The 27,910-nt window shown below is 30.9% G+C and overlaps 1 protein-coding gene across 1 annotated transcript; it reads right to left on the bottom strand.

Moving 5' to 3' along the window:
* Positions 1-41: 41 nt before the first annotated feature.
* On the bottom strand, positions 42-23,715 carry LOC111628267 (probable signal peptidase complex subunit 2). Its single transcript, XM_023372017.1, has 5 exons — positions 23,559-23,715; positions 19,577-19,663; positions 7,612-7,772; positions 1,994-2,128; positions 42-1,276 (listed from the first exon to the last, which is right to left on the bottom strand). The coding sequence occupies exons 1-5, from the start codon at positions 23,607-23,609 to the stop codon at positions 1,093-1,095; spliced, it is 618 nt and encodes a 205-aa protein (XP_023227785.1). The 5' UTR covers positions 23,610-23,715; the 3' UTR covers positions 42-1,092.
* Positions 23,716-27,910: the final 4,195 nt, after the last annotated feature.

Raw genomic sequence — 27,910 nt, 5'->3', positions numbered from 1 at the left:
AGTTATGTTCAAGTTTATCAACTGCAGAGAAAAAGTACACATACCATTTATAATACTTTTATTACACACAATATGGAAGACTACTTTACTTGTTAGTAAAATACTATCAAGTCCAACATATATCATTTTTAGAGCAAGTATACATTTCCCAAGAATTAAAAACTGATATTTTGAAAATTTAACAACAATTTCCCTTTTCTATTTTGCATTAATTTTACATTATTATTATTATTATTAAAAAAAAAAGCTAGTTTTGAAATTTAACATCTACTTTAATGAATATTGCACTATAAATTAAAAATTTTGTAATATTTGATAACATTGAAAAACTATGCAAAACAACAGTGTAAGCATTTTTATATCACGAATGTGTACATTTACATATGCATAACTTTTGTGCAGTTAAATATTTTCAAATATCAAAATATATTTATATATACTGTATATATATATATATATATGAAATAGCAAATGACAAAATTTCTGAAATACCATGTTAGGAATGTAGTAATATTTAAATACACAGAAATTGATGATGCAATTCAGATATATACAATAAGGTTTTTAAAAAATGAGTACTTACAGATAATTACTCATTTATGTAAATCTTAATTTATATTCAATAATCAAATATATATATTTTTGCTTTGTTTAATAATTATTTAATAATTTTTGCTTTGTTTAATTATGGAAATACAAATAAATTGTATTTAAGTGATATTTTTAAAATGTATTTGTGCATAATTCTGAGCTAGACTCCTATTACAATTATTTAAGAAAAAATAAATATCTAAATGACAATAAATTATGCACAAACTTTAAAATTTACTGATGGAAGATGTTATTTGTGTGAATTCTTAATGTAACTATTTTTAATTGTTATATCTGATGGTCCCAAATGTTTATTGATATTATGTCTGAATTGCTTTTTCTTAAAGATTTTTTATTAAAGAATATGATCTACAGTATAATAATACATAATAGCTATATAAGGCACAATTTTTTAAATAGCTATTTCAGAGTCAAAATTTTAATTTGTTGTTTATGCCCCTATATACTGTAAACATATTCATATAAAACAATTTAATAGCCTTAATTAATTTTCTTTTCACATAACTTTGCATGAAGTTTAATTAAATCTTGTTCAAATAAATCATATATAAGATTGCCTTTTTCATCAAACCAACTACTAACTGATTTTTCTAAGGAAGATTCTTGAGATTTTTTAGAATTACCACTTGTATGTATCATACTTAAATGATATTTATCATCAAATCTGTAAATAAAAAAATTATAATCAATATCATGGGCATGCTATAACACTAAATATTAATAAATATAAAAATCTAAAAATTATGATTATTAAAACTTTACATATTCTAAATCATTGAATTAATGATATTATATATTAAATTTCATTTAAAATCTAAATAATTTTAAGATTCCTTAATTTGAAATTTATTGATAATTCTAATAAAATTTATTTAGCAACCTATGAGATAACTAAAAATGAGTCCTGCTGAATGTATAATAAATGGCCGCAGTATTTTGACTGTGCAAAGGTAGCGTAATAATAGTCTTAAAATTTGAGACTGGGATGAAAGGATAAACTGGAGAATTTCTTTCTTAGCTCCACCTTTTTAAATTTACTTTTTAGCATATTTAAATTAGTATTTATGTATTTACAAAAAAGTATACAATGTTAATACAGTGCAAAATATATTTAATTTTGTTAATAAGATTTCACTAGATCAATGATTTTCAATTATTCTGATACATCTTTTTGTTGCGACAGAAGTAATATTATGATAATGATTTACATATGATCTAACTTATAATAATTATAATTATAAACAAAGGAAAGATGAATGCCTTCTGTAAACACAAACATTTTAGAATTGACAGTGCAGTTAATTTTCATTTATAAAATTTAAATTTATCTATATATATATAATTATTTATTTATCTTATTTTAATTTAAAAAAATATATACCTTTTCAATGTTGAACTAACAGTCCAAACTTGATCTGGATCCAGTCCAGAAGGGTCTTTTTCAAAAGCAACTAAAAAAATACCTTTTTCCAAAAATGTGGTATACAAGGTTAGAATTCCCATCAGAATGAAATATGTAATTAAATTAAGGCTCATTATCTCAAAATAATAGTTTCAGATACTTTCTAATATTTTAACAATTTCATAAAATTATTTTCAATAAAAAAAATAATAAAATATATCACATCAGTGAGCAAACTCTTAGTATTCACAGATTATAACCTGACTGAGATTTACAAGATTTATTTAACTCATTCCTGAAAAGCTCTTATGAATAAAAATCTTGTAAACACAAAAAAAGCTTTTCCATTATGGCTGAAATCTGTACATTGTTCCAGAAAAACCCAGTCATCCTACCCATGTTCCAAAACGTGTGTTATGAAACACACATTTACTATCAAACAATAATCTAAATAAAATATAATAAATAAAAACATTGATTAAGTTATACACAAATATGGAAGGAATTAATATAAGTGTGTCAAACATATGTTTTTAGACATTTATTTTAATGATAAGAAAACAAAAGTTAGTTAAAACAATCAGCAAGAAGAAAATAAGTAAAATAAATTTTTTTTAATTAACCACTTTTTCATAGCTGTCTTATTAAATACACTAAATCTAGAAATATTGGATCTGATTCACAACAGTTATATCATAGTAAAGAAAACAAATATTAAATACATCTTTAAAAAAACTTTTTAAACACAGATAATTAGCACATAAACATAATAAAACAATTGTTTTTAGCAGCTAAGCTTTCATTTCAGTCTGGTATAAAATTTGGCTCTGATGTTGCATTTAAGTAACTACTAGGCCAATAAAATATAAAGTACCTTCCCCTCAGACCTAAAGTTTGTGCACCCCATCCTAAGAAATGTTCTGCTGAAATATGAAAAAGTGTCATTATTGAGGATGTGGAGACAATGCAAATCAGGAAGAGAAAGGTTTTAAATGTTATTGGTTTAAAAAAAGTGAAATGAAAAAATTATTGCAGAGATCACATAAAAAGATTTCACAAAAAGTAAAAGCACTGGTCTTGAAGTTCATACAGTACTGACAACAATGGTCATCCCATCAATCCCTGTAATTTTCTACTAGCATATTCTGCTTTGCACTGTGGCAATGAATGGAACTGGCATCCAACAGGTCTAAACATTGATCTTCTGTACTGGGAGAGTCGACACTATCTTGCAAAATCAGGGGGAAGATGTCAAAGAATGTTTAGCAAGTATCCCGATAAGAGAAATTAGGAGAAACTCCTTTGTTTCTGAATACTCACTCAGTCCAATCTTTCTTTAAGCATTATGATTCCACTAAATCCTTTGGTCCAAAGAGAAAACATAGAAAACAAAAGACTATGGTGGATAGACAAGATTGCATGCTTATCTTAGGAATCAAGGCTCAGCAACCAGAACTTACACAGACTGCAGGACTACAGAAAGAAAAGATTGGTAGGAAAGTTTCAATCAAAATAACCACTAAATGGCTAAGGGAGAATGACTACAGATCATACAAAGCCAAGCATAAGCCCTTGCTAACAAAGGCCCAGGAGAGGATACAAAATTAATGAGCTAAAGATCATCTGCATTGGATAGATCAGGATTAGTGTCAAATAATATGGTCTGACAAGTCACCTTTCAAGGCCTACAGAAATACTGGATGGGTCATCAGAAAGACAAACAAAAGCCTGAAGAAAAGCTGTATCAAACAGCAAGTTAAGTTTCCATGTAAGAAGCAAATATGGGGATGTTTCAACATTGCTGGTGTAGATATGGTTCCTTATGAATCAACATTAAAAGCACTTTGTAGAGACTATTAAAATTAAAGTTTCTAGAGCACTTTTCACAACAAATGTATGACATACAAAACTAAAAAACCTATCACTGCATATAAACATATGGGATACAACAGTGACTGAGAATGGGGTTAACAGAAGAATGGCATGGATTCTGCAAGATGTGTGTCAGTGCATCATGTCTACTATGCCTCATGTTGGGGTCTTGTATTCTGTAAAAGAAATTACAAAATAGTAAGAAGTCACAAAAGCCTCAAGAATCATCCTGCATGAACTTCAAAGACAATGAGTTTTCAACACAGGTCTTTTTTTACAATTATGGTCATATGTACAGTACCTTTTTTCAAACTTTGTTTTCTACAAGTTGGAAATAAAAGGGTTTTCCTTTTATAGTTTTATCAGTTATTTCCTTAACATGAATATCATGCAGAAGTAAATACTCAACAAACTCCTTTGACATGCAGAAACTTCTAGGTCACGGAAGGAAAATACTGTATATATGTCTTAGATCTAAAAGTTTGGGAACTTGGCATATAGTTTTTTGCCTAGAATAGTTTAAAATACTGACATACAACCACCTTAATAAAAACCCCTTTTGGCAATGATACACTTTTTCCAGCACTTGTACAGTTTCAGGAAGCATTGCTGTAAGACTTCTTTTGCAACCATCTACAATGTCTGATGTGATGCTGCTTTTATTTCTTTTGATGACTCAAAACAATGTCAAAATGATCTCAGGCTATTTTGACATTGTTTTGAGTCATCAAATGAGATAAAAGCAGCATCAAAGGTGATTGAAAAAGAAGGCTTCCAAAAGCTGTATGAGTTCTGGAAAAACTTTATCTTTGCCAAAGGAGTTTCTTTTGAGGGTGGTTGTATGTTGGTGTTATAAACTATTCAAGGCAAGGAACTATATGCCAAGTCCTGAAATTTGCTGACCCTACTACATATATTCAATTTTTTTTTAATTTGTAAAAAACTGAATTATAAAATATAACACATTTGTGACTTGTGTAAATAATGTATAAGATTAATCTATGTTTGATTAATGCAGTCTTTTGATAAGTATAGATTCTAGTATAATACTGTACAATGAATTATTTATTTTAAAAATAAAGATTATATACATTTGAGAGGACCATGCCTTGCATGAAACTCCCAGACAAAACCCATAAAGAAATAAATTACATACAAGCTTAAAAAATACAATATACATAAAATGAAATAATAACTTAAAATGCAATATGCATAAAATGTAATATAAATAAATGCTAAAACCCTATTGCAACTATATATAAAAGGATAACAAGTTTTTAGAGTTAAAAAAATGACATTCCTCAATAGACTTTATGTTAAGAATGGCACAATAAAAAAAAAAGACTGTCCTGAGAAGGACAACATATAATTTGGAAGATGAGACAAGACATTGTATGTGAAACATGCAAGGGGACTCAGAAATATTTTATCAGAAAAAAGCAGCCCATAAAAACATTTAAAAACAGAATAAGATCAAAATTTTTGACTCTTGCTTAATAATCTTGTTAATATGATGAAAAAAAAGTTAGACATCCATCAATTAGGATTCCAAAGTCATTTATTGAATAAACATATGAAACATGATAATTTGAAATACAAAAAGGAAAGTACACTGGAATGTAAATCAGCACAAAATACAGTCAACACTCTTGACAAGTTAATTTCAAAATTATATTTTTCAAGTGTATGCAAATTAATGTTTTGAAGAACACTAGAATTTGAACTGATCATTAGCATATAGAATAAAATTAGAAATATCTACATTAGCAAAAACATGATTGATATAACAAAAACAGGATACTCTGTGAGATACAACATAACAAGGAAAATGGAGAAAAGTTTAATTTAATTAATCAAAAAAGCTCACAACATAAAATAATTGTTAAGCCAATATGGAATATGAATATCAAAATCATCTAAAAGAATATTTAGTAATTTGGAAGCAAAAGAAGTTTATTACCTGTAATTATTTACATTACAGAAAACATAAAAATAAAATTATATAAAAAACCCAATCAAATGACATTTAATTTTTTCATCAGGCTAACAAAACAATGATATTTAACAAATTTCATGCTGGGTTAATTGAAGACACAGACTGTCCAAAAAAATTTTTGGTAGACCATTTATTCACTTTGTGTTCCAGAACAAACAAATGGAAAGGATGAAGAATGTGAAGATGGCTATAAGACCCATGAACTCTAAGTTAAAATTTACAATTTTAATTAGATATATTTCTGTGTTTTTTACAGGAATGTTTGTAAACTTGACGGCCAAGTAGCCTAAAAAAAAGGTCAGGTCATCAAAAAGATTGTTCTGGAACACAAAGTGAATAAATAGTGTGTACCAAAAATTTTTTTTTGGACAGTCTGTGTCTTCAATTAACTCAAAAAATATCATCCAACAAAATTCCAAAATTTCATGCTCTCAATTAATTTCTAGCTTTACCAAAATAAGTAAAAGAAGACAATTCTAACAATAAATGCTTTTTAGCATTTTAAAGTCAACAACTGATTTCACCTGTCATAAAAAATTTTGGAAATGCCTGCAAAGTTATAAACCACAACTAAACCCACAACTTCGCCTGTGTGGATTTTGCAAGAAAACCCCATTTATATTCAGTATTTCAACAACCATAGTAATTGTTATATATAACACCTACCACTGAGAATGATGAGAACTGCTGAGAATCAAATGAACTGTTTTCAATTTGATCAATTTTCTGGAACATTTACAATCGTTCTATAATTGAACCAATATGCAATAACAAATTCAAATTTAAAACGATTTGAACATTTGGTTAAAAAACTGAAATATATAAATATATTTATAACAATGTCTGAAATGTTATCAATTTAATACACCTAAGTACTCAATGAAGACTAAATGTAGTTGAAAACAAAAAATTGCATCTAAAATAGTACAGTAAAAGCCATTCTTCAGGTAAAGTCTTAATGCTCTCCTCTTAGTGTGCATTTTCATGACGTACCCTAACTGTGTACCAAATTTCACTTCTTTAGGTTCAATGGTTTGCTCTGGGCAATGATGAATCAATCACTCAGTCAATCTGTCAGGACAAGTAATTTTATATATTTAGATTACGAACTGTCATATAAGTGATTCTACTATTGAATTTTTTTGCTTAAAATCACTCTACAGATAATTTTTGATTTCAAATAATAGAATCATATTGAATATTATAATACACTTGTAAAAATATAATTTCTTATAAATGTATAAATTACTGTATATTTGTAAACTGTAATATTTAACTATTCCTGTTTTAAAAATATAAATAAACAATAATTTATATTTTTAAAACAAGAAAATATTTTTGAAGAATTAAAAGTTTGTTAATTAAAGGGCTATATGTTGTCTCAATCAAAACTTCAGACTATGAGGTGTTAAATAGAATTAAACAAAATATTTTAATCTTGCAAGTGCTTTCAATGTAAATATGTACGTCGTCTTCAGGCAATTCAAAATCAAATAGAGAATTTGAACAGAACAGAATTATCTATTCGATTTTGAATTGCCTGAAGACAACGTACATATTTACGTTGAAAGTGCTTGCAAGATTAAAATATTTCGTTTAATTCTATTTAACGCCTCATAGTCTGAAGTTTTGATTGAGTTAACTGTTGGCATGACATCCAAGCCAAGTATTCTATATGTTGTCACATAAAATTTATTTTAAATTACAATTATTATTTTTAAAAGGATATGTAGTTACACAAGCAATAAGTATTGGACGAGATAGAGGAAATGGATAATAATAATCCCAGACAAGAGCAAACATTGCTGTTCCTACAGCAATTCCAGATATTGCCAGCCTGCCATCCATAAGACGATGATTTTCAATATATTTCAGTTTCTCAGTAAACATCTGTAAAATCATAAATTGTTATTAGTTTTAAATAATTCAAAAGTTTAAAAACTTTAAAAAGTTTAAAATCTAAAATAAGCTTAAGTTATCTGATTCATACAATATTTTTTTATTAACAGCAAATATTAAGTTTTTACAATTGATATTTTAAATGAAAATGATTTTCTTACAAATGAAAAGATATACATAGGCTGTTTTTTTTCAAGCTCCGATGGTCCTTAAAAAAAAAAAAAAACAAGTGTAAATAACAAAATAAATTTATTACCAAAAGTTAGATACAAACATGGTTACATTTCAACATAACCACTGCGAAGATTGAGGCATTTGTAATATCTGTAGACGAGTTTTTCCATCCCCCTTGTCATAGAATGTTGCTACCAATGACTTGAGATGGGCCCTAACGTTGTTTTGAAGATTGTAATTAGTCTCGAACATTTGCCCTCCTAGCCACTTTTTTGTTCAGGAAAGAGGTGGAAGTCACTCAGCACTAAATTGGAGCTATACGCTGGTTAAAGGTGGCGAAGACTTCACCTGTTTCCTGAACTGAAAACGTGGCTAGAAGGGCAGAGGTTTGAGACTAATGACGATCTTCAAACTAACGTTAAGGTCCATCACAAGTCACTGGCAGCAACAAGAGGGGATTGAAAAGCTTGTCCACAGATATGACAAATGCTTCAATCTTCATGGTGATTATGTCAAAAAGTAACCATGTTTGTACCTAACTTTTGGTAATAAATTCATTTTGTTATTTACACTTGTCTTTGTTTTATGGACCATCAGAGCTTGAAAAAACCACCCTTGTATATTGGCTAAATATTAATTTTTAGATATGAGAAGTGTGTGTGACTTTCATTACAGCCTGATATTGAAACATCCACTAAAATGACAGAATTTCTACCAAACAGAGAATTTTTATAGGCCAAAATGATGTAACAGAATGTAGTAACACATGTAGGTATGTGTGTTTGGTACAAAAGTAGGCTTGTCATTCAACAAAACCATTTATTGTGAAAAAGAGACTCTTATATGATCCTTGGTTTCTTGCTAAGTTAGACAAAATTCCACAAAGCTTGATTCTCTGAGTTCAATCAATTAGGCATACATGCTGAGAAAGTTCATCAGGAAGAGATAAAAAGTTCCAGATTCACAGAAGGGCACAAGCTTTCTCTACTCTGTGTCTTCTCTTGTTGAAGAGAAACACAAGCACACACAGTTTAATGAAAGGAAGAGAAGTCACTAGTGATAAGGAGTATGGCAACAGCATGGGATTAATCTAAAGAGGCCAATGAATCTGACAGAAAGTGGATCAAAAAGCCCCAGTGTCCTTGGGATACAAATTTTTATAAAATTTGTCCCTTGATCATATATTTTGGTTGGTCTTGTTCCCTCATCCTCACTTCCTGATTGGTTTCTTACCTGCTTCCAGTGGTTAATTTGTAGTGACAAGATGATTAATCAGAATCAAGCAAATCTCATCACAATTTCCAATTCTTAAAACAATTCTTCCAAATTTTAAAAGAAAATTAATTATTTGTTTCAGTCAGAGATTAAAAATGTTTTAAATTATGATATTAACAATTAAGTATTAGTTTATTGGAAATTTTTATGTTGATAAATGGCAATGCCCCACACACAAGGCGATGTCTGTCATGGCAGACTTTTTTTTGCACAGTCAGAGTGACGAGAAACTGCACTTGGTCAGTACTAACTGTCCTCATTTTAGGGGAGATAGGGTAACATTAGAGTTGCAGTATTGGGTTTGTTTGACTGGCAATCAGTACTCTGTATATAGGCCATATTAATAGCAAAATGTTCCACCACTGCAACACACAAATAATGTAAATTTAAAAATTACAGCTGTCCCTTGATAGTCCAATGTTTTTTTAATCTGACATGCTCAGTAGTCCGACGCACCTCCTGTCAAGGTACCTGTCCCTGTTGTGTCTGCTTGCACAGAAGCATGTTGCGACGTGAATCTCCCCACCCAATTCTTACACGATGACACACATTTCGTGTGTTTTCTGTAAGCAGTTCTGTTCGAACAGTTGGAGTAGGGAATATTGTAGGCTACTGATAGCAAAACAATGCCAAATATGTAATCACTTTCGGTAATCCAGACACTTTTGGTAATCTGACACCCCTTTGGTCCCATACCTGTCGGATTATCAAGGGACAGCTGTAATTTGATTTACAATTTAAAAATTTCAAAACTTNTCAGTTTGTACACCTTGTATTTATCATTGCACAGTAATTTAAATAAAGTGGAAGTTCTTGTGATAGCATAATCTAAATATAGTGTGTCTTCTTTATAAACCATTTCTAGCAACTTATTGTAAGTGACCACTCTAATAGGGTTATTACCTTGCCTGTCAAGTAAATGTTGCCATCATCCCTCTGTTGTGCCCAAGAACTATATTAATTGCTGCATCATTTATCTGGAGTATCCCTGTTTTATGCCTATGGGAATCAAAAACGTTACTTTATCTGTAATCTGTCAATTTAATCTTGACCTTACGTCGGTAATTAGTTCCAGGAAAGACAACTTAAGTCAAATATATTTGTCTCCAAATTTACTTGTCACTACCATGTTTCCCCGAAAGTAAGACAGTGTCTTATATTCTCATTATAACTATAAAAGTTTTTGTTATGATTCATAGAAGATGCTGTAATATGTTAAATTTTCAAATGTAATTCACTGAATTCTAAGTAAAAATACATGTTGACACTAAGTTTACTGCTACTTTGAGTTTTAAAAATTTATTTTTCAAGATGAATATGTCTAAACATTCAAAGTGAATGAATTCAAAAACTGGTTAACTTGTGATGACGATATTTATTCAGTTCATTGCATCATTTGCCAAACCTTATTTAGTGTTAAATATGATGGAATTAAAGCATTTAAGAAGTATGCTGATTATGAGAAGCATGAATAAAGAAATGCATCTTCTCATTTACCTTCTCCTGGTTATTGCATTGGCCAATGAAGCAGTTTCCAAAGATGGCAACCTTAAGTGACATGATGAGATAGATCTTTGAGTAAAAAGGAAATTAGTTGTAATTTCTTTAAGAGTAGTGTTGCAGTATTAATTTTATCTGAAATGAGATTACAAATTTATTTTCTGGTATACAATAAAGACATGCATATCCACATATAAATGGAGAATTTTCAAGTTTCTTTTGAAAGATTGATTCTGAATTTCCCAATCATTTTCCATTCTTAAACTTTGTATTTATTAATTAATGAATGTATCATGCTCATAATGTAAATCATTAATTTTTCTAAACTAAAATAAACTTTCTAAAGTATTTAGAAGAATTGGAATCAGGAGAAATTTTGGTATTGTCCCATCACTAGTAATTTGAGACTGACTCAGGTAGCAGAGTTAATGCTGATATTTACTTCAATGCCAATTTCTGAGCCCAACTGGAGATTTTTACTGATCTTGAGATTTATATAGTTTAATTTAAGAGTTGTGTATTTTTCTTCCACAGTAATTATTCCAAGATGTGAATCATTGAAAATCCCAATGGCAAACAATTTATTAAAAGGATTTTTGTCCATTTCAGATTCTTTGTTTTGGGGAGAGGGTTTTGGTGAAGGTCCAGATCATGTCTGGGACCTCATAGATGTGGTAAACAAAAATAAAATATGAAAAAATATTGAATTTTTGATGATTAAATTTTATCATAATTGATATTTAAATTAATTTTTACAATTCATATTATATATTACTAAATAGATTACAAAATCATATTCAATGCAATAAAGTTTCATGAAATTCTAAATTGAAATATCACTAAACAGTATATTTTATCATAAGATATAGCTCAATATATAATATATATGAAAATCATTCTTTACTTTTCTTTTTTAATATGAAATTTTCACATTTTAACTGAAAATGTCTATTTCAGAAAAAAGAACTAACAATTAAATTTGGAAAATCCAATCACTTGATTATTAATTAATGCCAAACAATCTGTCCAACAAATCTGGCAGATTATTTGGAATTAATTAAATTCAGATTAAAATTTATATCAAAAAGATTTTTACTGCTTAAAATAAAAAATTTTCCTTGAAATTATGAGAAATTACAAATATATAATGTTTTCCATTAAAAATAATTTATTTATCAATAAATGGGGGAGGTCATTCAAATATGATATCTGTCCTGAGGTAATATGTACAAATTTTATGACAGATTGTGACATGGGGTGGGGGGAATGCTAGCAGAATGATGAGGTCTTAAATATTTTCAAAAATTTTCCTATTTAAAAAATTTTTTACCAAACTCATTATGCAAAAATATTTTGATCAATTAGAGATGAGACAAACTGGAAAATGAAATCAAACACAAGTAAAGACCTCCTTTTCCAGCAGTAAATAAAATTTATTTCACAAATGTTTTTGGCCTCTTTGATAGGCCTTCTTCAGGTCATAAATTCAACTAAGAAATTGGTGTTAAAACACTGAACGAAAACGTAACATTCTCCAATTGAACACATTTCAAAAAGAAACGATGTCTAATTCAAATATTTAAAGAATTAAAGACCGTAAGCAACAGCTCCATGCTGTCTAGATTTACTTTAACTTCCAGTTCTGATGCAAAGGTGGAAGGCACTGTGATCATTTTCTCCTATCTACTGAATATTTATGTTCCTTTAGCCTACCAGATAGCAAGAAGTTGATAGACCCTATGTATTCTGGACATCATCCAAATAATCTATCATCCCAATAGGGATTCTACATAACTCCAGTGCGTTGATGGCTGGATGACTGAATGGTCAAGGTAGCAGCCTACCACCACTCTGGAAGATCCAGGATTAAATCTGGATGGGTTAAAAAAACCCCAGAAATTTTTCAGGTTGTGGCCCATCCAGATATGTTATGCCCTGTCCTTCACCACCTGGTCACCCCATTGTGAGCCTGGCCAAACCCATAATGGGGTTACTAAAAGAGGCCCTCTTAGTACCCAAAAAGTAAAAAAAAAAAAAAAAATTGCAGTGCATTCAGTTTGTACACCTTGTATTTATCATTGCACAGTAATTTAAATAAAGTGGAAGTTCTTGTGATAGCATAATCTAAATATAGTGTGTCTTCTTTATAAACCATTTCTAGCAACTTATTGTAAGTGACCACTCTAATAGGGTTATTACCTTGCCTGTCAAGTAAATGTTGCCATCATCCCTCTGTTGTGCCCAAGAACTATATTAATTGCTGCATCATTTATCTGGAGTATCCCTGTTTTATGCCTATGGGAATCAAAAACGTTACTTTATCTGTAATCTGTCAATTTAATCTTGACCTTACGTCGGTAATTAGTTCCAGGAAAGACAACTTAAGTCAAATATATTTGTCTCCAAATTTACTTGTCACTACCATGTTTCCCCGAAAATAAGACAGTGTCTTATATTAATTTTTGCTCTGAAAAATGCACTAGGTCTTATTTTCAGGGAATGTCTTATTTTTTCCAGGAAGAAGAATTCACATTTATTATTGAACAAAAAAATTCCCAAGTTGAACTTAGACGAGAGGACGTATATCCGGTGTGTCGAACTGTCGCCTTTTTATAGCGTCAACATCAGACTTGATGACCAATTAGTGCTTACTGAACCGTAGCAGTATGCAAATGTCATGTGGCGTGATTCCCGGCCGACCAATTAGCCATCACCAGCGTAACTTTATGCAAATCTGTGATTCCCAAGCCATAGCCTTATGCAAATCATGCCGTGTAGCATAATTGTCTGCTGACCAATCAGTGGATGTACTTTCAAAAAGCCAACGGCCACTTTCAACCATCTGTCCATGATCGTTACCACTAAAAAAAACTTCATAGGTCTTACTTTCAGGGGGAGGTCTTATTTTCTGCGGATATCTTATTTTCGGGGAAACACTGTAGGTTAAATCACAAATAACCATTCCCAGTTCTGTATTTTATTTATAAATGCATTTTTAATAATATATGGTTAATAAAAAATTATTTTAAGTTTACAAACAAATAAATTTTAGTTTTTAATATAGTACAGAAAAAAAAGTAATCTAAATTTATGAATACATAACTACATGTACATAAATACTTGTAAATGTATGTGTTTACAATTTGGCAATGTTTACAGTACATGGTAGACTCTATTTGTGAATGTGGTTTGCTCTAAGACATTATAAAGTAAGATGATTTTGTAAGGTTAAATAACAAATACAGTTATTAAAATTATTTTGCAACAGTAGAAAATAAACTAATTTATATTAAATTTATCAATATTGAGTGGTGCTGACAACAACACCAAACAGTAGATATTGGAACTACCATGGAAAACACCAATATTGAGTTCTTAAAGACTGCTAAATAAGACGACAATGCAGAGTCACAGATGTTTTCATGTTTCATTCTCTAGGATTTATGATGATTATATTAACATTTACTGTAAATGTACATATTTTAATATGATTTTATGTGCTTTTAACGCTTTCCTAGTGATATTATGACTTCAATATTTGTGGCGGACAGAAGTAAAGTCGAATAAAATGACTTAAACTTGATTTTTATATTTCCATATATATTTTTTTTTTGACAAACAACGTATAACCAAGAACAACTTAACTCAAAATGACGTAACCCAAGGTATACCTGTACAGATAAAGATACTGTTGAAAGATATACTAGTATACATATTATTTTTAGTTTAGGAGTTACTTAGTACAATGTTTTCAGACTCTGTGTGGTAAATTACTAAATTTAAATTTTTTTTTGTTTTTGCTATTTGTCTATCTTTAAAATTAGTCTAGTCTTGGAAAGAAATATCAATAAATTAATTTATTGTAGATCTGTTTTATAGAAATGCTTGATCTTAATATTGGGATGGTAAATCAAGTGTGATATCAGCATGGAGGTGTCTCAAAACCTGACAAAATGTGTGCAAAATGTGGCAAAGAAGGGTAAGTAGTCAAAAATGTGGCAAAGAAGGGTAAGTAGTCAAAATAAACTTAAAATTGGTGATATCATATTTGAATGACCCCAATGCCAGACTAATATTCTTTTCAGACTTTCCATTAAAAATAATTTATTTATCAATAAATGGGGGAGGTCATTCAAATATGATATCTGTCCTGAGGTAATATGTACAAATTTTATGACAGATTGTGACATGGGGTGGGGGGAATGCTAGCAGAATGATGAGGTCTTAAATATTTTCAAAAATTTTCCTATTTAAAAAATTTTTTACCAAACTCATTATACAAAAATATTTTGATCAATTAGAGATGAGACAAACTGGAAAATGAAATCAAACACAAGTAAAGACCTCCTTTTCCAGCAGTAAATAAAATTTATTTCACAAATGTTTTTGGCCTCTTTGATAGGCCTTCTTCAGGTCATAAATTCAACTAAGAAATTGGTGTTAAAACACTGAACGAAAACGTAACATTCTCCAATTGAACACATTTCAAAAAGAAACGATGTCTAATTCAAATATTTAAAGAATTAAAGACCGTAAGCAACAGCTCCATGCTGTCTAGATTTACTTTAACTTCCAGTTCTGATGCAAAGGTGGAAGGCACTGTGATCATTTTCTCCTATCTACTGAATATTTATGTTCCTTTAGCCTACCAGATAGCAAGAAGTTGATAGACCCTATGTATTCTGGACATCATCCAAATAATCTATCATCCCAATAGGGATTCTACATAACTCCAGTGCGTTGATGGCTGGATGACTGAATGGTCAAGGTAGCAGCCTACCACCACTCTGGAAGATCCAGGATTAAATCTGGATGGGTTAAAAAAGCCCCAGAAATTTTTCAGGTTGTGGCCCATCCAGATATGTTATGCCCTGTCCTTCACCACCTGGTCACCCCATTGTGAGCCTGGCCAAACCCATAATGGGGTTACTAAAAGAGGCCCTCTTAGTACCCAAAAAGTAAAAAAAAAAAAAAAAATTGCAGTGCATTCAGTTTGTACACCTTGTATTTATCATTGCACAGTAATTTAAATAAAGTGGAAGTTCTTGTGATAGCATAATCTAAATATAGTGTGTCTTCTTTATAAACCATTTCTAGCAACTTATTGTAAGTGACCACTCTAATAGGGTTATTACCTTGCCTGTCAAGTAAATGTTGCCATCATCCCTCTGTTGTGCCCAAGAACTATATTAATTGCTGCATCATTTATCTGGAGTATCCCTGTTTTATGCCTATGGGAATCAAAAACGTTACTTTATCTGTAATCTGTCAATTTAATCTTGACCTTACGTCGGTAATTAGTTCCAGGAAAGACAACTTAAGTCAAATATATTTGTCTCCAAATTTACTTGTCACTACCATGTTTCCCCGAAAATAAGACAGTGTCTTATATTAATTTTTGCTCTGAAAAATGCACTAGGTCTTATTTTCAGGGAATGTCTTATTTTTTCCAGGAAGAAGAATTCACATTTATTATTGAACAAAAAAANTACACATTTTAATTTAAATATTAGATATTTTTAACAGCAAAAAATTTGATTTGACATAAAGCCTAATTATACAATCAATTATCTTTTTTGTAATAAATATTTCTTATATTAATGTATTCATCATTAGCTAAATATAGGATAATTCAAAAAGAAATTGACACTTTCAAATATATTAATTATAATGGAAGAAAAAATTAGTGTTAATGTTTGATGTGGGATGTATGCACTGATAGGGCAATTCACAATGTTTTTTGAATGGCTTGCACTGTCTTGTAGTTCTTATGCCAGTGACAAAAAATAGCTGCCTCTAGGATGAAGAAAATGTTTTGTCATGAAATTCATGTATACAGAGTTCATAATGACAGTATTTCACGTCTTTTGAGCCAGATTTTACAAGACACCACCTAACAGACAATCCATCTACAATTTAATGAGAAATTCTGAGAGACTGGATGCTTTTGCAATCCAGTACATGCAGTGGAAGCTGTCAGCAAAATGATTGGAATGAACTCAGGAAGTATTTAAACACAGTCCTCAGTCAGTTGTGTTGAGCCAATGCTCAGCTTGTTATTCCACAACCCAATGTATAAGGAAATGTCTTCATTTGAAACCATACAGGTTTCAGTGACTTCAAGCCATCATAGATAATGACAAAACAAATTGGCAAAGACAGTTTTGTATTCAAATGCAAAATCTGATAGATGATGATGCATTTCTGCTCAATGATAAACCCATTAGTGATGAGGCCAATTTTCATTTTAACGATAGAGTGAACTGTCACAATGTGTGGATCTGGGAAACAGAAAATTACCCCCAGTGTGCCAAGAACATCCATGATTCAAAAAAGTGAATGTGTTCCATTCCTTGTCAAAGGAAAAACTTTATGGGTCTTTCTTTTTCTCAGAAGAATTAATCACTGGACATTCCTACCTAACCATGCTTTAGATTTGGTTCATGTCTCAAATGCAAGAAGACTGTGACAATTTCATTTATGAACAATATAATGCACCATCACATTTCCATTTTGATTACTTGGATACTGAACTTCACAGCAATGGATTGGACCTGAAGCAGTGGCGTAGCATAGTGGGGGCGGCACTTTTTAGGAGCTGGCAAAATTACATTTTAGGGGGCGGCAAAATTTCACAATAAATAATATAGTATCTTGTAAATACTTGAACCATTTCATCACATATATTTGTCGCACCTACGATTCAGACCGATTGAAATGAGCACGAAAAGTGTCATCATCCAAACAGTCCAGGATTTTGTTCACAACCTGTTGACTTTATTTTTTCTTTTTTGCTTGTACGAATCATTCATATTCATATACACCTCCAATCTCCAATACAGCTAAGTTATCTAGGTTACTTATGTTACTCCTACGCAATTCTCCCTAATCACTAATTGAACTGGCATGCACTGCACATTATTCTTTGCATTGCAAACTGACATACGCATGCATCAGAAACTTCTGTTCAAACAAACCCCACCTGCAGTCCGGATCAGCAATTTTAAAAAGGTGGAAACACTAGCACAGAATTTTTCATTACTTATTCTGTGACGAAACTGAATTTTAGTTTTTTAAATTGAGATACCTAAATAAGAGGGCAGCAAAATTTTCCTTTTCCCATGCGGCTGACACCCATGCTACGCCACTGACCTAAAGCAACTGGGAAATCTACAGTTGTTGCAATGGCCATCAGAACTGCTGGGCTTAACACCATGATTTTGTTTTTGTAGGGGTTTGTAAAGAACAATGTATGAACACCCACTGCCCAAGAACAAGACTGAACTAAAAGAACAAATCCAGGCAGCTATGGCAAAATTCAATAAAGATATGATAGAATGGATGTGGAGTGAATTGGACTATAAGATAAATATCTGCTGTGTAATCAGAAGTGCACACTGTGTCAAAAAAAATCTTCCACAATTTTACTCATGCCATTATGTATTCTGTTCAACAGAAGAGAAAATATGATTTTTCTTAAGTGTCAAATTCCTTTTTGAATCACCCTGTATATATAGACTCTAATTTACAGGTTTTAATTTCTAAAGTTATATAAAGTCAAAGTCAAATTTAATACTATTTTATTATAAATATATAAAGAAAATATTTGATTTTATAACTTTTTATTTTCACTTTTAAATTTCATTTTAAAAAAGTGTAAAACATAATAAAATTTGGATTTTACACTTACACTTGACATTTTGGTCAAATAAAATGTTAGGAATATCTCAGAATAAATACTAGATATTGAGTAAATTAGATAAGAACATTACTTTGTTCCATTTCTAATCTCTAAATATAATTTAATAACTTTTTATTCAAACTTTATGCAATTGAGCTTAACTTTATGTAATCTAAAACTAATTTAATTTATAACTGCCTATATAACTATGTGACCTTTCGGGTCAGCACCTCCTTAGTGCCCTGTCAGGATCAACACCACTGTATTTAACAGAACATGGAAGCCGAGACGGTAGTTACTATGTCACACTGTCGCACAAGCGGTCCTGTAAGTGGACAGACGGATTCATAATGTCATCCGATTGAGAGACAGCATATGGAAGTGACTCAAACTACAATTAACACTTAACAAAGATTTAATGGAAAATAAATTGGAGAAGATACAGAGGTTCTAAATTTTGTTATGGAGAGAAAGAGTTCATATAACGAGTGCGAGTTGCACAAATACCTGGTGATGGATGGGGATCTCCCAATGGAGCTCTCGTTGAGGGATACAGCAGTTCCTTTGGTGAATTGTTCGGAAAAGTATCCACTAGCAAAACGTCACTCAATATCACAAAGGAAGAAGGTATCAAAATAGGCACTGGTCGATGATATTCCTAGAGGGATCGGTGATGATTTTCCTTATTGGAGGGACTGACGACGACTGACTTTTTTGGCTGTCTCTGGCAATATTCACGGAAGATATCAGCTGTCCAGAGATTAAAAGATCACGAGAAAGTGTAATGCTGCCTTCGAGAAAACGTAACAGGAGACTTTCTCAGGTAGCCACAAACAACAATTGTTATGTAACTCAAATAATATTAATATTAAGGTCTAATTTTGATATATAAACTTCTGCTACCTCACAACTATATAGGCAATTACTAAATTAAATTAGATTTAGTTATATGTTAAATGTATACTGTAGTTATGTTTAGTTAAATTAGTTTAGTAACTGCCTACATACAGGCATTTACTGAATTAAACCAAGTAATTTGCCAACAAGCATTTTATTTTACTTAATCTGAAATACCTGCTGCAGATGAAGTGAAAATTTTTCTAAAAAGTATTTTAAATTCTTGCAAACATTTTTTATAACAAAAAATGTTTTTATTTAAATATACCTTTTTCACAGCATCATCCAATGCATTTTTTACAGCTGAGTTATCCCATTTGTCTACTTTAACTGGTTTATCATCTGTCTTCTGTTTCTGTAAAAAAATATATATATATATATATATATATATACATTGTACATTTTCTTTTAATATTTTTAATAATGTTCAAAACATGAATAAAAAATAATTATTCAATATAATTTCCATTCAAATCAATATACTGTACCTTTTTTTTTGGTTTTAAATACTTCTTAATCATTAATAATTTTTGTTCAATGATTTTGAATCTGCATTTAGAAGCTACATTCTCATTATCATTGAATAATAATATTTATTTACTAGCTGTTACCCACAACTTTGCCCGTGCGGATTTTGCAAGCAAACCCCATTCAAATTCAGTATTTCAATAACCATAGTAATTGTTATATATAATACCTACCATTGAGAATGATGAGAACTGTTGAGAATCAAACAAACTGATTTTAATTTGATCAATTTTCTGGAACATTTACAATCGTTCTATAATCGAACCAATATGCAATAGCAAATTCAAATTTAAAACGATTTGAACATTTGGTTAAAAAACTGAAATATATAAATATATTTATAACAATGTCTGAAATGTTATCAATTTAATACACCTAAGTACTCAATGAAGACTAAATGTACTATTGATGCAAAAAATTGCATCAATAGTACAGTAAAAGCCATTCTTCAGGTTAAGTCTTAATGCTCTCCCCCCCTGCGGGGGATTTCCAAAAATCCCTTCTTAGTGTGCATTTTCATGACGTACCCTAACTGTGTACCAAATTTCACCTCTTTAGGTTCAGTGGTTTGCTCTGGGCAATGATGAATCAATCACTCAGTCAGTCAGTCAGTCAGGATAAGTAATTTTATATACAGTAGAGCATCAATTATCCGAAAGAATTCCAGTCGGCAAATTTAAATTTTCGCTAGTGCTGTGGCGCTTCAATCTTTGGCTATGTCTTGGGCTACTCAAATATTCTGAAGTATAATTTTTTATTGTTTTTATATTTTTCAATATATTTATTTTGTTCGTACAAAATAAAAAAATAATTTTTAAGATACAATAGTCTTCGTTAGGCTTAACATCAACGAAAATTCAACGCGAAGCGACACGCAACGGAGAAAAATGTCAAGATTGGATAAATTAATATATTTTTTCGTACATAATCGGTTATCCGAAACATCAATCTTCCGAACAACCCCAGTCCCCAATTGATTCGGATAATCGACGATCTACTGTAGTTAGATTATCTTACAAACTTTATTTCTTTTGTATTAATTAGGAGTTTGACTTTTTCCATTAACATGTAAGTTATCATTATTTAAAAATATACAAAAATATAATACTGTAAACACTTGATTTATTGTAGTATTTATGTAAACACTTGATTTTCACAAGTTATAAAAATTAAAATAATGCACAATGTACCATACTAGTATCTATAGAATGAATATCCCATGAGAAAAATCTAATCTATTTTCTTGTACTACTCTAAAGTGAATAAATTTATGATAGTAGAAAGAACATATTTTTACTATTTGCTAGTAAATTAACAGTATAAACTATAATACATGAACACACCTGAATTCTACTTGTCAAGTTTTTTCTCTTTATTCAAACGTTTTCAGCCTATTTGGATAGGCCATCCTCAGGTTTTCCTTTATCGTTCCAAAAATAAAGGAACGATAAAGGAAAACCTGAGGATGGCCTATCCAAATAGGCTGGAAACGTTTGAATAAAGAGAAAAAATTCGGCAAGTAGAATTCAGGTGTGTTCATATATTATAATTAATATTGCTGAGAAGGAGACATATAATAGTATAAACTTTTTATAAGTTTTTAATGACAAAATTTAATATTAACTATGAAAAACTGACAAAACACAGAGAAAAGTAATTTTACAGTAATATTTTTAGAAGTTAGAATGAGTTCTAAAGAACTGAATCTTTGTAAAAAAATCCTTTACATCAGGGATAGTCAACTTTTTTATACCTACCACCTACTTTTGTATCTTTGTTGGTAGTAAAATTTTCTAACCACTCACCAGTTCCACAGTAAGTTAATTTAGCACAAATGCAAAGTACTCATAATTTTTGAGTGGCGGTTTAGTAAAAATATGTAGTTAAATTTATCTTTTTATTTATATTTTGGATATATTTATAATACACAAAAACTTTTTTGCCAGTGTGCCAAGTTTTTTTTTTTTTTTACATCAAACTGAAAAAAATAGCTAAGTCTAGCAACGCCGACCCCACCACAAAACGAGCTCAACTCAAGTGATGGCCACTGTTACAGTACAACCTGCTTCATCAGTGAGTCATAGATGAGTGAAGATACCAGAAAATAGCTTCAGCATCGGACAAAATCCCTACCAACCACCATGAAAGCTCAAATCACCCACTAGTGGGCAGTAGGGACCAGGTTGACCACAACTGCTTTACATAAACATTATATAAAAAGTAATTCACAAATAAGAAATATTAGATCAATGTTTCCTAACATGGGTATACAAAGTACTTCCAACAAAAAAAAAAAAAATTGGTAAGGACTGGCAAATGTAATTTTTAATGTAAATTTTTTAAAACTTTAAAGCAGTTTATACCCAGATGATTTAAAATTTTCTAGATTTCATTTCTGAGATGCACTGGACTATTTTGTGAATAAAATACAGCAATATGAACAAATCATTATTTTAATTGTAGTATTTCATTACAAAACAGTTTTTTAAAATTATAATTTATTTAAAAAGTTAATTAATTAATTTTTGAAACCATTTCAAAATATATTTTTAAAAACCTCTTTTCAATTAATGGCTATTTACAGGTACTGTACATAAAATTTTCATTTTCACGAAAAAGATATTTGGACTGAAAAAAAGTTGAGAACTATTGCATCAAGATGATCAAAATAATTTTATAGTTTTTTTCCCATTATTACTATTATAATTAAACTGTTAATTGACCCAACAAGTAATGGATCAAGAAGTATATGAAAAATAATCTAAACGATTTACACAATTCATTTAAGCAAGTTAAAACACTAAGAATACATGCATATTTTGACTTTTATACATATAGATAAATGTTTTATTATAACCAAAATATATCACAAATACAAAAATAAATGATCGGTCTATAAAATATCTTCACAAGTGGAAAATCATACTTCACAGACCTAAAAATAATTTTTTGGGATAACGATCAGATGTATATTTAAGCTCTTAAGTAGTCACGTGAAAACTTTTTACTTAACTGGGAACGTGGGGTATTCAGTGGCCCCAAAGAATGTAAATGAAATACTTATCTCAGCTTACTTTTCAAAACTATTCATTTTTACCAAACAATTCTTTACATATATATAGTCTACATGACAATATTTAGCATAAGAATTCAAAAAATACAAAAGGACAAATAAATATTAAAACACTATGAAAATGCAGAGAATTGAACACAGACATTAGTTTAAGAATAAATATTTTTGTATATTTGATGATAAACTATATTTAATGCATTAATTTAGTTCATTGCAGCCATACCACAATCTGTGTACTGTACTTTCATTGCTCCCAACATTTTGTTGTCATTTAGCACCTCTTTTATGGGATTTTCATATGATTGTCTTGCACACCATGCGAAAAGCACTTGATTTCTTGTTTTTATTTCTGGGACGAACAAGTTATTATATTTTCACTATTTTCAGTATTTTTATAAACAAAAAAAGTTAAGAACTCTACTTTAAATATGCTTGATACGTGTTTGTGATCGTAGATCGGAAATCAAACAATTTGACGTGGCTAAATACAAAAAATATGTTTAGTGTAAGCCGGGTAAAATGCTTATGAAACTAAATAAATAATTTATAGTTAATTATTAAACAAAATTAACGGAATTATATTCTATACGCCACTTTAAAATAAATATATGTAATTTAAATGTTTATTTAAGAACAATTAGCAACTCACAGAGGATTTATTTATGGAGCCCTCGTTTGAATCTTGCTTTTTGGATGCCATCTTGGAGAGTTTAACGACTACTTACACGTCATTATTCGTTTACATTTTTACCACGATAACTTGATTGAACTATTTAAAGTACAGAAATTCTTCGAAAATTATTAGTATAATTAATAAATACTATATGTCAAAATCGGCAGTATTTATTAAAATTAATATTTATATTTTAAAGTCTTTCCGCTCTGTGGGTATTAAGAGTGCCTCTTTTTTAGCAGGCCCATTACGGGTTCGGTCAGAGTCTGAGTCAGACTCTGACCGAACCCATAATGGGCCTGCTAAAAACCTTTCTCAACCTCTAACGAATCGTCGCCCCCTTCAACAAAACCGTTACGTAGTATCGCCCCCTTCACTTCAAAATTCCGATGCCCAGGCCAAGGCTAAAGCCAAATTTGTACCGCATTGAATAGACTAGTGACTAGTATAATGTTATTTGTTTAATTATTGTACGATATAATGAATAAAATATCTAATTATTCTTAATATAATGTTTTACTACATCGTCCAGAAAAATGTTTTCCGCAAGTCCTTGATCGCTCCCTAAACATGGTAAAACGCTCACATGGGGGCGATATCGCCCCCGTTGAGAAACACTGGGTCAGACCCACAATGGGGTGACCGGATGGTAAGGGACGGGCCCGATATATCCGAACGGACCACCCCCCGAAAACTTCCTGGGGATTTTTCGACCTGTCCGGATTCGAACCTTGGGTCCCCAGAGCGGTAGGCTGCCACCTTGACCGCTCGGTCATCCGGCTGTCGAAATCAATATTATATTTGATGCTGTAAGGTAAAAACAGGCCTTTCTATTCAAACAGATTAAAATCAAAAAATAGACGAAATTATCAAAAATTATGGTGATTAAGGAAGGTAAACCGGCACTGTATTTCCGACAATTTTTAGCTAGTCGGGCAAAAACTTCATTGCGTATAGTATTCAATAACCCAAAATTCATTCACGAATCTATCGTTATAAATTCACTAGCTTACCCGTCGCGCATTGCTGCGATCACAGAAGAAACGAAATTCAAGCAAACTTGTTATGATAAAATTAAATTTTATCATGACAAGTTTGCTTGAATTTCAATAAAAATGATAAAATGATGAAATCGTTATGATAAAATTTAATTTTATCATAACGATTTTATCATTTTATCATTTTTATTGAAACTTATTATTATTATATTATTATTATTCATTTTCATCGGAAAAACATTTCAAAGTGTCGTTTCAATTCTATTTATTTATTGGAGTGCTTGTGGATACACGATATTTTGGTTTTTCCCTGATGCGTACACGAATAAATCAGGTTTTCCGACGCATGAGCTGGCCACATACAGTTGTACATGTGAGAAGCACGGATTCTTTAAATTTAGCCCACATACCTTTTATGTCTTTTTAACTTATTTTGAGTCGATATTAAAATTTGGAAAAGGGGGGATCCCTAGATCGGTAAAATAGGCGAATTTCCTTCTACAACTTGGGTTGTTGTTCGGGATACAGTTAAGGTTTTAACAAAGTTCGAGCGAATACGTAATTAGCAAAAAAAAAAGTTGAAATAAAGTGATTAAACAAAAATTATTACAAATATCGTAAATAACAAATGCATATATAGAGATATTTTTTGAAGGGGGAAATGGTCTTCACAATTCGAAATCCATCGAACACACAGTAAAATGCTCGTATACACGCGCGCCATCTATCGTAGGATAAATGTACTATGCCAGAAACCTTCGCGGGAGTGTATTAAAAACTTTCCAAAGTTTCATGGCAATCGTACTATGCCAGAAACCTTCGCGGGATTATATTAAACAACATCTCAAAGTTTCACGGCAATCGGATAAACGGTATGGTAATGCATGAAGGACAGATAGACAAACACACACACACACACACACACACACATTCATTTATATATATATATATATATAGATAACGAATAGTTTTTACTGAAATTTTGATGTATGAATCACTTACAACAATAATTGATTTGTCAATGTAAAAACTAGCATATTAAACTAATATGATTATTTACAATTTTACCTTTTTTAAGCTCTTTCCATTCCGTGGGCACTTGATTAAGAAAGCCTTGCAAAAAATTTTTTATATTTTTAATAGTGATGTAACGAATATTCGGTTACGTCGAGCGCCGCTTACAAGATAGCGGCGCACGACGTTCGACGTTCACGTTTTAGAGATGAAAACTTCGGCCGCAACCTCGCTATTAAGCTAACTAAACTTCAAAGAGGCTGAATAAAATCGCGCTATAAATACACATACTAATATCCATATATACAAAAATTACCCCTGAATTTTTTTTCATCTCTCGACGTTTCAAGGTATCAAGTTCAAAAAAAAAATCTTGGTGGTCATTTTTGACCGATCCCATACTTTCCCTCTGTTATATATAAAAGCCGGGAAAGTAAAAATTGTTGCTGAAACATGCTAGAACTCTTTAACTTGTATGTATATATACAGTAGAGCGTCGTTTATCCGAAAGTCGGTTATCCGAAAGAATTCCAGTCGGCCTAAAGTATAATTTTTATTTGTTTTTATATTTTTAAAAAATAAAGAAATAATTTTTAACGATACAATAGCCACGATTATTATTTTAAAAAGTTTACGTTAGGCTTAACATCGACGAAAATTCAACGCGAAGCGACACGCAACGGAGAAAAATTTCAACACGGGATAGGTTAATATATTTTTTCGTACATAATCGGTTATCCGAAAAACAAGTTATCCGAACAACCCCAGTCCCCAATTGATTTGGATAAACGACGCTCTACTGTATATATATCCACGAGGCAACTTTAATTAGTAAAAAGATTATTTGAGATTTAAATAAAATTTGAAGTATTAAATAGCCGAAAAGCCAATCTTCATCGTAGGCCATACAGTTTCGAATTTGTTGTATGTACATTCGAAACGTTTCGAACGATTCAAAATTTAAAGTAAAATTGAATGTATGACATATAAAGCATTAATTGTTGTTTATTAAAATGGATTTGGCTACTCTTTACCAATAAAAACATGGCTCTGAAAAGAGCCGTTTGATTACTAGATTACAGTAATTTAGCAATTTTATTTCCGGTTCTCGGGGACATTGATGAAGATTACCGTTCTACCGACTTCCTACTCTATTTCTGCCGTGCTACCTCTTCTTCGAGAACTTCTTTCGCTTCGTCCCTTTCTCGTCTTAGATCTTCCTTTTTCTTTACTCCCTCTCAACCTTTTCGATTTTGATCGTCTTCTTCCGACCTTTCTTGTCTTCGATCTCTTCTTAGATGTTCCGTGTTTTCCACTTCTCTTCCTTTCTATACGTTTTCTTAAAATATCGTTTCTTATTTTTTTGCTGACGGCGTTAACGGCGTCGTTTATTCTCCGAAGTAGTTTTCGATCCACGGGAGTCAGTCTCTTCACTCGAGAGGAATCTTCCTCTAACATGGAGGGAGTGAGATGGCGTTTTCTCTTTTCCGTTTCCCGACGATCGTTCATGATGATCTTCCTTCGAACAAAAGCAGAATAACGGAATTCGATGTTTCGAACCAAGGACAATATACTACAAGGATAGCCGGATCCCTATTCTACAATGTTAGCCAGGAATGGCAAGTTAGTGACGTCAGCACGAGTCCTGACCTCTTTGTTTATCTAGAGCAGTGTGTGCACGTGTTTAGTTTTCGCTTTTAATATTCGTCCAATTTTGTGATTAACGAAGTGATTTATTTTAATATTTCTGTAATTGTTTTATTTGACTAAGTTTTTTATAAGGTAAGATGATTTAAATATAAGTCATTAAATATTTAAAGCTATATTTTTATGTTAGGTGAAGAACAAAATGCCGGGTACTAGGTGTGCTGTGTATGGTTGCAATAATAACCTTCTTGCAGTAAAAGCTAAAGGAGAAAGTGTAACGTTTCATGTGTTTCCTAGACAAAAAGACTTAATTTCTAAAAGAATTAGGTCTGAATGGATTAATCGTTGCAAAAGGAGCGATAAATTTAATCCAGATACAAGTAGAATATGTTCTGTTCATTTTGTTCAAAGTGATTATGAAAGAGATTTACGAAATGAATTGTTGGGTAAGTCATAAGTACAGTTCATTCATATATATTACTTGTTTTGGCGCGTGAATGTTTAATTTGTTTGTTTTAGTATAAAACTCCAGAATATTTTCTATTTCAGGTTTACCAGAAAGAAAGATTCTGAAGAAAACAGCTATCCCTACATTAAATCTTCCGGATAGAATGAACCCAACAGTTACGGAACGAGAAAGAAGAAGTTCAAAAAGAAAACAAAAAGAAG

This window comes from Centruroides sculpturatus, unplaced genomic scaffold (genome assembly GCF_000671375.1).
Source record: "Centruroides sculpturatus isolate CEXI.00-Female unplaced genomic scaffold, Cexi_2.0 scaffold414, whole genome shotgun sequence".
Lineage (NCBI taxonomy): Eukaryota > Metazoa > Arthropoda > Arachnida > Scorpiones > Buthidae > Centruroides > Centruroides sculpturatus.
Note: the sequence above shows the minus strand (reverse complement) of the source record. Positions and strands in the feature narration are given on the sequence as shown.

Excerpts from the sequence above, each read along its gene's own strand:
- LOC111628267 (XM_023372017.1), bottom strand. The coding sequence starts at position 23,609 with ATGGCATCCAAAAAGCAAGATTCAAACGAGGGCTCCATAAATAAATCC. Across the intron at positions 7,773-19,576 it reads TGGATGATGCTGTGAAAAAG|ATGTTTACTGAGAAACTGAA; the intron begins GTATATTTAAAT and ends ATGATTTTACAG. Across the intron at positions 1,277-1,993 it reads GTTAGTTCAACATTGAAAAG|ATTTGATGATAAATATCATT; the intron begins GTATATATTTTT and ends TTTTATTTACAG.